This window comes from Myotis brandtii, unplaced genomic scaffold (assembly GCF_000412655.1).
Source record: "Myotis brandtii unplaced genomic scaffold, ASM41265v1 scaffold650, whole genome shotgun sequence".
Lineage (NCBI taxonomy): Eukaryota > Metazoa > Chordata > Mammalia > Chiroptera > Vespertilionidae > Myotis > Myotis brandtii.
In genome coordinates this window covers 295,832-311,019 of record NW_005370517.1, presented here as the reverse complement: position 1 = coordinate 311,019, position 15,188 = coordinate 295,832, and the positions used below count along the sequence as shown (strand labels likewise).

The following is a 15,188-nucleotide window of genomic DNA, read 5'->3' as shown; positions in this document are numbered from 1 at the left end:
ACCTGGGTTGCGGGCACATCCCCAGTAGGAGGTGTGCAGCAGGCAGCTGATGGATGTTTCTCTCTCATGGATGTTTCTAACTCTCGATCTCTCTCCCTTCCTCTCTGTAAAAAATCAATAAAATATATTTTTTAAAAAACTTTAAAAAAATTTTAGAAAAATCTTTTTATTGATTTCAGAGCGGAAGGGAGAGGGAGATAAAAATATGAGTGATGAGAGAGAGTCATCCATCGGCCACCTCCTGCACGCTGCCCACTGGGGACGGAGCCCGCAACCTGGGTATGTGCTCTAACTGGGAATCTAACCATGACCTCTTGGTTCATAGGTCGCTGCTCAACCACCGAGCCACGCCAGCTGGGGTTAAAAAACAAACAGAAACAGAAACACAACTTTTGAAATGGCCAGGAGTGCGGTTGTCACTGTAGCAGCAGAGAATAAAATCCTGCACAGAGCCCAGCAGGTGTGGCCCAGTTGATTGCTGACTTATATCAGCGGTTCTCAACCTGTGGGTCGCGACCCCTTTGGGGGTCGAACGACCCCTTCAGAGGGGTCGCCTAAGACCATCGGAAAACACATATATAATTACATATTGTTTTTGTGATCAATCACTATGCTTTAATTATGTTCTCTTTGTAACAATGAAAAGACATCCTGCATATCAGATATTTACATGACGATTCATAACAGTAGCAAAATTACAGTGATGAAGTAGCAACAGAAATAATTTGAGGGTTGGATCACAACATGAGGAACTGTATTAAAGGGTCGCGGCCAAGAAGAAAATAAAACAAACAAAATAAATAAAATAAACAACAACAAAAAAAACAAATAAAAAAAGAAAAAAATTTTTAAAAATAAAAATTAAAAATAAAGGGTCGCGGCATTCGGAAGGTTGAGAACCACTGACTTATATGGTTAGATTCCTGATCAGGGCACACGCCTAAGTTGTGGGCTGACGATTCATAACAGTAGCAAAATTACAGTGATGAAGTAGCAACAGAAATAATTTTATGGTTGGGTCACAACATGAGGAACTGTATTAAAGGGTCGCGGCAAAGAAGAAAATAAAACAAACAAAAAAAGTAATAAAAAAATAACAACAACAAAAAAAGAAGAAATAAGAAAAATAAAAAATAAAATAAAGGATCGCGGTATTAGGAAGGTTGAGAACCACTGACTTATATGGTTAGATTCCTGATCAGGGCACACGCCTAAGTTGTGGGCTGAATCCCCAGTAGAGGGCGTGCAGGAGGCAGTAGAGCCATGTTTCTTTCCTTGATGTTTCTCTCTATCCTTCTCCCTCTCTCTCAAATCAATAAAAACATATTTGTTTAAAAAGTATATAATTAAAATAAAAAAGAAACCCTGCAAAGAGAAAAGATCACATATTTGGTAAGTGGTCACCAACAGGAAGCTTCTAGCGGAAAATTTCTTACAGGAAATGATTTTTAAGAAAAGTAAAGGATTTAGAAAACAATACAGTGTGAAGCTGGCCATCGCGAACCAGGGGGAAAGAGTGGCTGGGATGAGCTGAATTTATCACTGGGATGGGGGTCTCTGGGAAAGGCCAATAAAAGGGAGGCCAGCCCTAGCTGGTTTGGCTCAGTGGATAGAGCGCCGGCCTGTGGACTGAAAGGTCCCGGGTTCGATTACGGCCAAGGGCACATGCCTGGGTTGCTGGCTGGATCCCCAGTAGGGGGCTCCTCCCACCCTCCCTTCTTCCCTCCATAGAGGCAATACATGCAGAAACGATCACTTTAATTTCCCAAAGCTAATTTAAAAAAATCATTCCACAGCCCTGACCGGTTTGGCTCAGTGGATAGAGCGTCGGCCTGCGGACAGAAGGGTCCCAGGTTCAATTCCGGTCAAGGGCATGTACCTTGGTTGCTGACACATCCCCAAGCGGGAGTGTGTGGGAGGCAGCTGGTCGATGTTTCTCTCTCATCGATGTTTCTGGCTCTCTGTCCCTCTCCCTTACACTCTGTGGGTAATCAATAAAATATATTTTTAAAAAAATAAAAACAAAAAGAAAACACCTCAGGTCAGTGTCTGGACCACAGACACCCACCCGCATGTGATGACGGCCCGCTCCACGTCACCAAACTGGGTATTCAATCCGTAACCTGACACCCGAGGACACCACGATCCTACTGCATTCCTCCTGCGTCCCTTACCAGTATGGCGACCTGCAGGACCCCTTACCCTAATCGTCCGGACAAGGGTGTTATGTCCACCGACGCCCCGGACAACCTCCACCACAGACAGAGTTTGTGGTTCCCCTCAAACACTTCAAATCCCGTTTCCACGTAGGTCCCCTTAACTAGCACCTCCCGGGCGCCAAAAGCTGATTCCTCGAACCGCGGTGGTAATTCCACGCTCCACACAACACCTGCATAGGTCACCCTGTGAGGAACGAAACTTTTCTTTTTAAATAAATTCTTTCTTTTTTATCATGTTGTTGCTGTTGTTGTTTAAATATATTTTATTGTTTTTTTACAGAGAGGAAGGGAGAGCCAGAAACATCGATGAGAGAGAAACATCGATCAACTGCCTCCCACTGGGGATGTGCCCGCAACCAAGGCACATGCCCTTGACCGGAATCGAACCTGAGACCCCTCAGTCCGCAGGCCGACGCTCTATCCACTGAGCCAAACCGGTCAGGGCAGGAACGAAACTTCTGTGAGGAAAAAAAACTTCCGGGGGGAACAAAACCCACACTCACCTGAGTTTTGGCCTCGACCCACGAGGAGCGCACAGCCGCTGTGCGTCCGCAAAGCCTCGGCAGCGTCTGCACCTTCCCGCTCGGCCTACGGAGGCCAATAGGGGACCGAGGTTTTAGAGGCGAAGTGTGGGATTTCCGGTACGTATGCGTTGGCAATATGTCGGCGCCCTTCTTCCGGTGGCGGCGTGGGTGCCGCCATATTCGGACACCTGCCCGCCGTACAGAAGGCGGAGGCTGCGCTTTGGGGCCAGTAGCCAAGGGATTGTGTGAAACTCCTGAAATCACTTCATTTCCGGGCAAATGAATGGAAAATGAGTATATTTCAGAGACTGGAGTTGCTTGAGGCAGATAACGAGGGAGCTACATTGTGTTGGGCGGGCTAGGTAATGAAGTTTTATTGCCGCAGCTTTTATTTTAAACGTTGTATCATATTGTTTTGTTTTTTTTTTAAATAGTCTTGAAACGAACGGCCAGGAGCTCATGTGACAGTGTAGCAGGAGAGAATGAAATCCTGCGAAGAGAAAACAATATCAAAAACAACCATCCAAATACTTTATGTATAAGGTTACGAAATTTCTACTAAAAAAAAAAAAAAGTTATTACCCGGACTGTGGTGATGAAGGCACAATTCTAAGTTTATTAAAAGTCAGAATGGTAAACAATAGTACATAAATGTTATATACAAATTTTGGCTGTAAAGCTGTTAAAATGAATTGCAACTATATACTACAAAATGTATAGGGTATGAATTAAAAATAAAAAAAGCCACCAAACACCACCAAGTACAATTGCAAGTCTTAAAATAACTAAAATTAAAAGTACATGGAGAATGTAGGTTTGACTGGGCACAGACCTAGGTTGCCACCCCGAATTGCCTTCACATAAACCGTTTTAATAAAAATTTCATAACTTAATTTTTGCAATATCCTGTTATACACAATCTATACTAATAAAAGCCTAGGTGGCCCTCGCCTGTGACATCACAAGATGGCCAAGTGCACAGTGGAGGCGGGGCCTGGTGGAGGAGGTGGGTCGCGGCAGGGAGGGCAGTTGTGGGCCATCAGGCCTGCAGGGGAAGGCAGTTGGAGGACATCGGGCCAGCAGGGGAGGGCAGTTGGGGGTGATCACACCTACAGGGGAGGGTAGTTTGGGACGATTGGGCCGTCAGGGGAGAAGTTAGGTGAGATAGGGCCAGCAGGGAAGAGGTTAGGAGGCGATCTGGCTGGCAGGCAGAAGCGGTTAGGGGCTATCAGGCAGGCAGGCAGGCGAGTGGTTAGGAGCCAGTGGTCCCAGGTTGTGAGAGGGATATCCGACTGCCGGTTTAGGCCCAATCGCTGTGGGATCGGGTCTAAACCAGCCATCAGCCATCCCCCAAGGGGTCCCAGGTTGCAGAGGGTGCAGGCCAGGCAGAAAGACACCTCCCATGTATGAATTTCGTGCACCGGGCCACTAGTTATAACGCACAACATTCGCTAATGACTGATTCATATTGTGTTGCATTCATTTCTCTTACATGCCTTATGGCCCGATCGCTGTGGGATCGGGTCTAAACCAGCCATCAGCCATCCCCCGAGGGGTCCCAGGTTGCAGAGGGTGTAGGCCAGGCAGAAAGACACCTCCCATGTATGAAGGTGCACCGGGCCACTAGTTATAACGCACAACAACATTCGCTAATGACTGATTCATATTAATTGTGTTGCATTCATTTCTCTTAGATGCCTTACGCACAGCCATACCATTTCTCTCCACTAATACTAGCAGTGAATAATTTAGCAGCCGATTGCCACGTCATTAGTCTTGAACTGACTTGTTTGGTGTGCGCAACAGGAAATATTTTGCTTTTGGAGAACAAGAAAAATAGGTTTGGCCCTGGTCGGTTTGGCTCAGTGGATAGGTCGGCGTGCAGACTGAAGGGTCCCAGGTTCGATTCCAGTCAGGGGCATGTACCTTGGTTGCAGGCATATCCCCAGTAGGGGGTGTGCAGGAGGCAGCTCATTGATGTTTCTCTCTCATTGATGTTTCTAACTCTCTATCCCTCTCCCTTCCTCTCTGTAAAAAATCAATAAAATACATTTTAAAAAGAGAAAAAAAATAGGTTTGCATTATGCTCATTAATTTGTGCAGTTATTCAGTGTCTGGTAAGTTAATGTTCAAGAAAAAATATTAATTTTTATTAAAATGTTCTATTATTTTATGTTAACGATTACTCATTTGTTCCAGCCCTTTGTATTCAGCATGTCTCTATCGAAATAAATGGAGATGTCTGGGACATACAGGAAAAAAGGTACCAAGAAACAATGGATTAAGAAAATAAGAATCTGGCCCTAGCGGCTTTGGCTTCGTGAATAGAGCATCATCCTGTAGACAGAAGGGTCCTGGGTTTGATTCTGGACAAGAGCACTTACCTCAGTTGCAGGACCCTAGTTCAGGCTCCTGTAGGAGGCCACCAATCGATGTTTCACTCTCACATTGATATTTCTCTGTCTTTTCCTCTCTTCCACTCTCTCTAAAAATCAATGGAAAAATATCCTCAGGTGAGGATCAAAAAAAATATATATATATATATAGTAATTTGAATAATGAAAGAACCAGAGGAAGGGGTCATTTCCCTGAGAGTCCCAATGATATTCAGGAATCTGGGATTCAAATCCAAAATGCCTAACTCAGGGCATGGGGAATCTGATCACTGCCCCCCATTTCCCTCTGCACTGGCTTTGGGACTCTAAAACACCCTGCCCACCCTGATGCCATCTGGTCCACCTGAGAGGCCTGTTCTAACACAAGAACCCCCATGACAGGAGACCAAGAAAATGGAGAGCTCTACCAAGCAAGGGTGTATCGCATTACCAAATGACAAGACTTGTGAACGTGATGGAGAATGTTAGTAATGCAGATTAAAATTAAAAGTGTCCATTGCTTTGTGCGGACCAGGAGAAAAGTAATTATATCATTCCAATTCGAAAAACCTTTATTCCATCAAGCCAAAAAGGCACGACATGAAATGCCAACTTCCATCTTGGTTGTTTCACTCTCCTTTTGTTAAAACAGCCAAAACTCACAGCAGATTAGGCAGAACCTATGACCAGACATTTTAACAGAGATACAGAGGTAGCAAAAACACACCCGAGGAAGGGCTCACCATAAATCCTTAGGAGAAAGCAATAAAACAACAGTGAGGTAGCATGACAAAGTTTTAAGAGATGTTTAAATTAAAAAAAAAAAAGATTGACCAAACCAACTATTCTCTAGTGTGTGGAAGAACTGAATCCCTCATACACTGCTGGAGAAATGGAAACAGGTCAATCAGTTTTGATCACAACCTGCAAATGTCTGTAAGTTAAACATTCACCTACCCTACAACTTAAGACTATGTACTGAGTTATTGACAAGGGTAAGTGAAACATAGCCACATAAAAAATTATACAGAAAAGTTTACAGACTTTATTTCAAACCCTTATTTTAAATAGTCAAAAACAACCATATTGAATGAAGAAACTAATTATGATATATTTGAAGATAAAAATATTTCTCCAATAAAAGTTGAGCTTCTATTGTGTCATTAATAAATCTCTAAAGATTTATACAATGTAAACAAAAGCAGAAAAAATACTGTCATTCCCATCATGTAAAATTTAGAAATTACAAAGGTATTAAAATGGGATGTAAATCAATGGTTACTTGGAAAGCTGTAAGGGGCAGAGAGATTCAAATAGAACATGGAGTAAATTCAGTGGCATACATGGTCAGTGTTGACTGTAGTGATGGATTCACTTAATTCCATATGTGAAGACTCCTCAAATATTATATTTGACATATGTCATTTATTAAAAATGAAAACGTTTTAAAACTGGCTAAAGGTAAAAGAAGTTTGCATATCCAACTTTTTGGGGAAAATAGATTTGACACATTGCAAGTCAGTCCACATTCTCATGCCCTGTGAAAGAGACCTTCCTCAGTGACAGTGAACAATGAAGGACTTTCACCCAAACCAACGGGAATGCTCGCAGGGTCACAAGTCACATCCTGGAATGCACAGACCTTTAGATTATTTTCAATGACAATGACTGCATCCACAGAAAACACGTTTCGAGTAACACAGATTTGTGTACATGCCACCCTGCTGTCTTTTCCTCAGAACATTTCTGGATGTAGGTTTATAAGAGGCTCATTCCATCTAGCTGGCAGCAATCTTTTCCAACACCATGTAGGCCAGCCCCTAATCCCTATGGTCCTCCAACTGGGTGACCATCACCCATGGAACTTTGGACATTAGGGCAAATAACCCTTTGTAAGACCTGGGCAAGAGATACCCCTGCAAACATGGACAATAATTCATGTTCCTTCCAGAAGGATCTGAGGTTGTCACCGCTAACCACTCTTTGGAGTGATCTCCTGAAACTCTCCTAGAACTCATAGCATCAGGCTTAACATGAGGACTGGAGAGCTCAGTCTTTCCTAGGAAAAGAGGGGAGCAATGCACATCTGGCCTAAACTGCTGAGCTAATTTCTGCACCATGTCATTCTCCCACAGGCAGAGGAAGTTTGAGCTGCCCATAAAGTTGTTCACATGCTTGTAGTATCCAAATCTGTTTATAATCTACCACAGACAGTAAATAGAACACCCAAGATTAAAAAAGACTTAGAAAGTCCTTCACTATTTTACAACCAAAGGGATAAGAGCCTGGCAGATCTTGAATCAGTGAATTGACCAATCAAAAAATTCGTCACTGTTATTTAGAAAAAGTCTGCCCCTGGGAAAAACAGTTATTCTGTAAACGGCTCGCTGAACTCAGGTTCTCTGGGGACAACACTGAGTTAGATCCATATGGCAACTAGTCAGAGTGAGAGGAAATAAGACCTCCTACAAGCTCAGGCTGCTCCCAATTTTCTCAAACAAATCAGAGAACAGAGTTGGCTTTCCTGAGCACATGAGGATGGTGATTGACACAATCTGTGAATACCGTGTAGGTGGAACAGCAACAGAAATATGTAGTAACAGCCCAGCCGATATAGCTCAGTGGTTGAGCTTCAACCTACGAATCAACCAAGAGGTCACGATTTGAACCTGAGTCAGGGCACATGCCCCTATTTCAGGCTGGATCCCCAGGTTGGGGCATGCAGGAGGCAGACAATCAATGATTCTCTTTCTTCATTGCTGTTTCCATCTATCACTCCTGATCCCTCTCCCTTTCTCTCTGAAATAAAAAAATAATTTTTTTAAAAAAAAGGTCTACAGATGTTGTCATCCAAGTGACAGGAGATAATTGTAAAAAAAAAATTATATAGCAACATGGATTTGGGAAGACACCTGTGTAAATTACAAATTCTAACATACATGCCAGGTTGGTGTGTGTCAGTGGTTGAGCAACACCATATGAACTAGGAGGACTCAGTTCGGTTTCCGCTCAGGGTATAAGCCTAGGTCACAAGCTCAATCTCCAGTATGGGCATGCAGTAGGCAGCCGATCAGTGATTCTCATAATTGATGTTTCTCTCTCTCTCTCTCCCTCACTCATCCTTGCTGAAATCAATAAAAACATTAAGGCCAAACCGGTTTGGCTCAGTGGATAGAGCGTCGGCCTGTGGACTGAAAGGTCCCAGGTTCGATTCCGGTCAAGGGCATGTACCTTGGTTGCGGGCACATCCCCAGTGGGGAGTGTGCAGGAGGCAGCTGGTCGATGTTTCTCTCTCATCGATGTTTCTAACTCTCTATCCCTCTCCCTTCCTCTCTGTAAAAAATCAATAAAAAATATTTTCAAAAAAAAATAAAAATAAAAATAAAAACATTAACAATAAGTGCAACATACATACACATGCTTTCACAAAAGTAAAATATATTGGGAATCTTCCTACTGTTGATGATTGAATGTATGAGATTCAATTCAAACAAGTGGGGCTTCGGAGTTTACTACATTATTATTAGGAGCAAACTAAAACACTCTGCATTTCCTGAGTATGTAAGACCTTCCTCCAATGTGAATTCTTAAGTGTGCAGTAAGGTTAGAACTTTGCCTAAAAGATTTCCCATATTAACTACACACATAAAGCCTTTCTCTAGTGTGAACTCTCTGATGAGAACGAAGGCCATAGGTCGCAGCAAAAGATTTTCCACATTCACTGCACTCATAAGGCTTTTCTCCAGTGTGAACTCTCTGATGACAACGAAGGGTATAGAATCTGGTAAAAGATTTCCCACATTCACAACACTCATAAGGCCTTTCTCCAGTGTGAACTTTTTGATGATAATGGAAGCCAGTGATACTGGCAAAAGACTTCCCACATTCACCACACTCATAAGGCCTTTCTCCAGTGTGAACTCTCTGATGACAACGGAGGCCACTGCGAGAGGTATAAGATTTCCCACATTCATTGCAAACATAAGGTTTTTCACCAGTGTGAACTCTTTGATGACGATGAAGGGTAACTTTCCAAGTAAATGATTTTCCACATTCACCACACTCATAAGGTCTTTCTCCAGCGTGAACTCTCTGATGACAACGGAGGCCACTGTGAGAGGTATAAGATTTCCCACATTCATTGCAAACATAAGGTCTTTCACCAGTGTGAACTCTCTGATGACGATGAAGGGTAACTTTCCAAGTAAATGATTTCCCACATTCACTGCACTCATAAGGCCTTTCTCCAGTGTGAACACTCTGATGATAATGTAAGCCAGTGCTACTGGCAAAAAACTTCCCACATTCACTGCACTCATGAGGCCTTTCCCCAGTGTGAACTTTCTGATGTTGATGAAAGCGAGAGCTAGTGATAAAAGATTTCCCACATTCACTGCACTCATAAGGCTTTTCTCCTGTGTGAAATCTCTGATGACAACGCAGGCCATTGCTATCGGTAAAAGATTTCCCACATTCATTGCACACATAAGGTCTTTCACCAGTGTGAACTCTCTGATGACGACAAAGGTTAACTTTCCAAGTAAATGATTTCCGACACTCGCTGCAATCATAAGGCCTTTCTCCAGTGTGAACTCTCTGATGACGATGAAGGTGAGTGCTAGCGATAAAAGATTTCCCACATTCACTGCACTGATAAGGCCTTTCTCCTGTGTGAACTCTCTGATGATAACGGAAACCATTGCTGGTGGTAAAAGTTTTCCCACACTCACTGCACTGATAAGGTCTATCTCCAGTGTGAATTTTCTGATGACAATGAAAGTCAGTGCTACTGGTAAAGGATTTCCCACATTCACTGCACGAGAAACAGTCTTTTCCAGTATGGACACCCTTGTCCTGAAGAAACGTGTGGTTACAGCCATTGGCTTTCTTACATTCTTTTCTGGAGCAATAAGTTTTTCTCTTTGGAGACGTCACCCCACACATCGAGATGTCATTTCGCCTGTCCCTGGTCTGAGTAGCCTCTTGCTGGGGATGTCCTGACTCAGTACGGATGTCCTGCCCCACCTCTCCACAGGTAAAAAGCTTCTGAGACACATTGAAATGGCAGCCCTTTGCCAGTGAGATGCTGTTCATACTTCTTTTCAAAGGCTTCTCTCTGCAGTGCTGCTCCTGGTGCTGGTGAAATTGTGCATGGAAATGAAATTGCTTTGTACATGCCCCACACCTCAACAGTATCTGCCTGTGTTGTAATTCCTGCTGCTCAGTCAAGTGGAAGATGTTTCTCAAGACTAGTCCACAACTCTCACAGGGGTGGCTCTTCTGGGAAGACAAAGCTAACTTGGGATTCTTTGCCTGTGACTCTCTTACAGCAATGTTCTCTTCAAGCTGTGCCACCACATTCCCTGCTCTACAACAGCAACCTAAAAAACAAAAAAGAAAATGCAGGTGAAGTACATGGTGATCTTAGCAGAAGAAATACCCCTCATCACACTGGCCATCTGTCACAGCCAGGCATGATTCTATGGGATGATTTTTGAGACCAGTGAGTTAGACTCTGACAAAATGATTGTTATACATTACCTGACCCCTAAAGTCAGTCAATAGTGGAAATACTATGAAGGGAGGGACCTGAGGATAGGATGGGACACAAACAAGAGATACAGGGTCCACTAGGTATCCCTTTACAAACAGCTTCCTGTAGGACCTTTCATACCAGTGACACAAGTCTGTGTGGACTAATTTGAATGTGTTCAAACACATAAAAATCCATTGTATTTCAGCAAATGACGGGTAAAGTTAATATAACGTGCACATGTCAAGGCTCTCAAGACATGAACCAAAGTTGGAGTGCAGTAAAGAGGAACCTGTGAGGCAAGCAGTTCAGATGCAAACTTTAGAGAGGTAAAGATTAGAAATAGTAACTATTAGAGCTGAGTAGTTGTGCCTTAGCTGGGAATGGTCCTGTGCATGGAAAGTTTGCCAAATAGAAATCCGGTCATGAATTATAAAAGAAGTCTTTGGTCACAACCTACTCTGAAAGAGAAAAAAAAAAAAATCAGTATGTCCCCAGTAGTATTTTCCACTCTCAACTGTCATAGGAAAAAACTGCTTCCAAAGCCCCTGTGGACTTATAAGTAAATAAATAAATACATAAAATAACTTGACGATGGACTTCACAAATCTGTAAAGGAGATATGATAATCAAGTGCATGCGCTCTCACAGGTCCCTGTACAGATTCAATGCAAACTGAACAGCAGAATGAAAGTATCAGAAAAACAAAGGCAAACAGAATTGTGAAAGCACAAAGAAGAGAAACTCATTGCACACAGGGAAACGCCCGAATAAGGGAATTAGTAGATTTCTCCAAAGACATCTTGCAGTCTAAGAGGAAATATAATGATATATCCAAAATACTTCATGAGCCCGACTGGTGTTGCTCATTGGTTGAGTTTCGACTCAGGAATCAAGAAATCATGGTTTGATTCCTGGTCAGGGCCCATGCTAGAGCTGCTGGCTCCATCCCAAGGGGGCATGGAGGAGACAGCCAATCAATTATGTTTCTCTCTCTTTGATGTTTCTATCGCTATATCGCTCCCCCTTCCGCTCTCTCTAAAAATCAATGAAAACATATTTTCAAAAAATATTCTATGAAAACCATTAATACTTTATCCAGAAAACCTATTCTTTAGAAAGAATAGCTTTTCAGACAAACAAAACCTAAGGAAGTTCATCGCCACTCAACCTGACTTATTAGAACTGTCAAAAGAAGTTCTTCAAGATGAAATGAAAGAACACTAAATAGAAACAAGAATACATAGCAAGCCCTGGCCGGTTTGGCTCAGTGGATGGAGTGTCGGCCTACAGATTGAAGGGTCCCAGGTTCGATTCCGGTCAAGGGCACGTACCTTGGTTGTGGGCACGTCCCCAGTGGGGGGTGTGCTGGAGGCAGCTCATTGATGTTTCTCTCTCATCGATGTTTCTAACTCTCTATCCCTCTCCCTTCCTCTCTGTAAAAATCAATAAAATATATTTTTAAAAAAAGAAAAAAGAATACATAGCAAAATGTAAATCTCCCTCATAAAGTCGAGAATGGAATAAAATTCACAATATTGTAACATGCATTGGTGGAATGTACATTATGAAACTATTATAAAGGTTAAAATTGAAAACTAGTAAAAATACCGGTTCATAATGTGTACCTTAGAAGATGACCAATATGAAAAGATGTGAAATGTGACATCAAAAACATGTAAAGGGGTGTGTGGTGGAGAGTCAAAAGGTAGAATTTTTACAAGAAACTGAAGGTGTTGTCAAGATAAAACAGATTATAAAGAGTATTAGTTGTTTTATGTAAGTCTCTTGGAAACCACAAGCAAAAACCTATGTAATAGATATACAAAAGAAAACGAGTAAACAACTATACAAAATTATCAAATCACAAAGGACAATCACAAGACAGGAAGACAAAGGAGATACAAAAGAGCCAGAAACCAGAAACCATGTTGAAGTGGCAATAGTAGGTCCTAAAACAAATTCCCAAATCACAAGACAGTGACTGAAAGGATAAAAGCAAAAGAACAACAATAACTACAAACCAGAGGCAATATATGCTGCCTACAAAATACACTAAAACTTTATGGACACAAATAGGCTGAAGAGAATGAGACGCAAAAAATATTCCAGCCGAAACCGGTTTGGCTCAGTGGATAGAGCGTCGGCCTGCGGACTGAAAGGTCCCAGGTTCGATTCTGGTCAATTGCGGGCACATCCCCAGTGAGGGGTGTGCAGGAGGCAGCTGATCGATGTTTCTCTCTCATCGATGTTTCTAACTCACTATCTCTCTCCCTTCCTCTCCGTAAAAAATCAATAAAATATATTTAAAAAAAAATATTCCATGCAAATGAAACCCAAAAATGGCTGGGGTAGCTAAAGTTCTATCAGACAAGACAGACTACCTCAAAAACTGTCACAAGAGACAAATTCATTATAGAATGATAAGTTAATTCATCAAGAGGATGACAATTTTAAGTATTATGCACCAAAGAACTCAGCAACTAAGTATAGAAAGCAAATAATATCAGAAATGAAGACAGAAAAAGAAACCCAATGTTAGTAGAGATCATTCCACTTCAATAATAGGTAAATCATCCCATCAAAAGGCAATAGGGAATAATGGAAGTTTCACTAGACTTTAGACCAAACGGAATGAATAAATATATGTATACAGAACATTCCATCCTAATGCAGAACATGCATTCTCGTCAAGTGCACATGAAACATTCCCTAGGAAGATCACATATTAGGTCAAAAAATAAGTCTCAAACTTTGAGAAGAAATCATGTCAAGTATCTTATGTGATCACAATGTACGAAACTAGAAATCAACTTTAGTTTCAAGAAAGAAGGAAAATTCACAAATATGTTGAACTTAAACAACACACTCCTGAACAATAAGTGGGTGAAAGAAAAAACACAAAAAAGAACTCAAACCTGGTCAGTGTGACTCAGTGGTTGAGCATCAACCTATGAACCAGGAGGTCACAGTTCGAATCTCAGAGCACATGCATGGATTGTGGGCTGGATCCCCAATGTGGGGTGTGCAGAAGGCAGCCAATCAATGATTGTCTCTTATCATTGATGTTTCCATCTCTCTCTCCTCCCTTCCTCTCTGAAATCAATAAAAATATATTTTAAAAAGAACTAAAAAATAGAGGCAAAACAAATAGAAACAATCTATCAGAGCTTATGTATAAAATGCATAAAATGCAATTATAAGAGGATATTTTATAGGGATAAATGCCTACATTAAGAAAAAAGATCTTAAATGAATAACCTAATCTTGCACGTCAGAAAAATAGAAACAAATTAAGAAAGTAAGCCCAAAGCTAGAAGAGGAAAAAAACAATAAATATTAGAACAAACATAAATAAAATAGACAAAAGAAAAACAAACATATGAGCCTGGCTGGTATGGCTCAGGGGTTGAGTGTTGACCTATGAACCAGGTTGAACCAGGTCATAGTTCAATTCCCAGTCAGGGCACATACCTGGGTTGAGGTTTGATCCCAGGTAGGAGGAGTGCAGGAGGCAGCCGATCAATGATTCTCTCTCATCATTGATGTTTCTATCTTTCTCCCTCTCCCTTCCTCTCTCGAATCAATAAAAATATATTGTAAAAAAGAAAAACATATGATAACAAAGAGCTATTAGGAAAAAAATATATAAAATTGGCAAACCTTTAGCTAGACTAAAACAAAAGAGACAAGATTCAAATAAATTTAAAAAGAAAGAGCCCTAGCTGGTTTGGGTCAGTGGATAGAGTGTCGGTCTGGGGACTGATGGGTCCCAGGTTCGATTCCAATCAAGGGCACATGCCTGGGTTGCTGGCTCAATCCCCAGTAGGGGGCATGCAGGAGGCAGCCAATCAATGATTCTCATCATTGATGTTTCTATCTCTCTCTCCCTTTCCCTTCCTCCCTGAAATCAATAAAGATATATTTTTAATAATAATAAAAAAGAAATGAAAGATACGACATCACACCTGACACTATTAACCAAAATGCATCATCAGAAATGTTGGTCGTTAACATGACCTTACATAGAGAAAAATGTCCAGATCCCACTATAAACTTCTGAAATTAAGAATCTCTAAATACATTTCAAAAAATGTTAACACTATCTGCAGACTATCAATGCAATATCTCTGCCTGAATGCAGGGTTGTCCAAAACAGGGAATTTGGAAAAAACACACACCAAAAAACAAAAACACACACAATATCTGCAAAGAATAATAAAGCCCATGGAAAAAGACATGTGCTTAAATGTACGTAAAAAGAAATTAATATATAAAATATAGAAAGTATTAAAAAGGCATTAGCCAAAAAACATGGTTAAAAAACAGGCTAAGGATGTAGAGACAATTTTCCCCAAAATATGTACAAATGACCAACAGGAATATAGAAAATGCTTTTCCTGGCTAATCAAGGTGGAATCCATTAGGCTCCCTGCCACATACCAACCAAAATATACTTCCCTATGAGTTCAGTGCAGCAGGTATTGGGGCTGCACAGAGAGAAGCCGGCAGTGCAAGCAAAGGACAGCAACTACCC

At 41.5% G+C, this 15,188-nt stretch overlaps 2 protein-coding genes across 3 annotated transcripts in view; both read right to left on the bottom strand.

Moving 5' to 3' along the window:
* Positions 1-15,188, bottom strand: part of LOC102242028 (zinc finger protein 350-like) — a 116,140-nt gene that overhangs the window by 13,441 nt on the left and 87,511 nt on the right. The window lies entirely within an intron of this gene.
* The window catches only part of LOC102241712 (zinc finger protein 883), a 55,365-nt gene continuing 48,689 nt past the window's right edge, over positions 8,513-15,188 (bottom strand). The window contains exon 3 of the mRNA XM_014528762.1: positions 8,513-10,499. Within this exon, the coding sequence (XP_014384248.1) occupies positions 8,752-10,499 (1,748 nt within the window). The 3' untranslated portion in view covers positions 8,513-8,751. The remainder of the gene's footprint in view (positions 10,500-15,188) is intronic.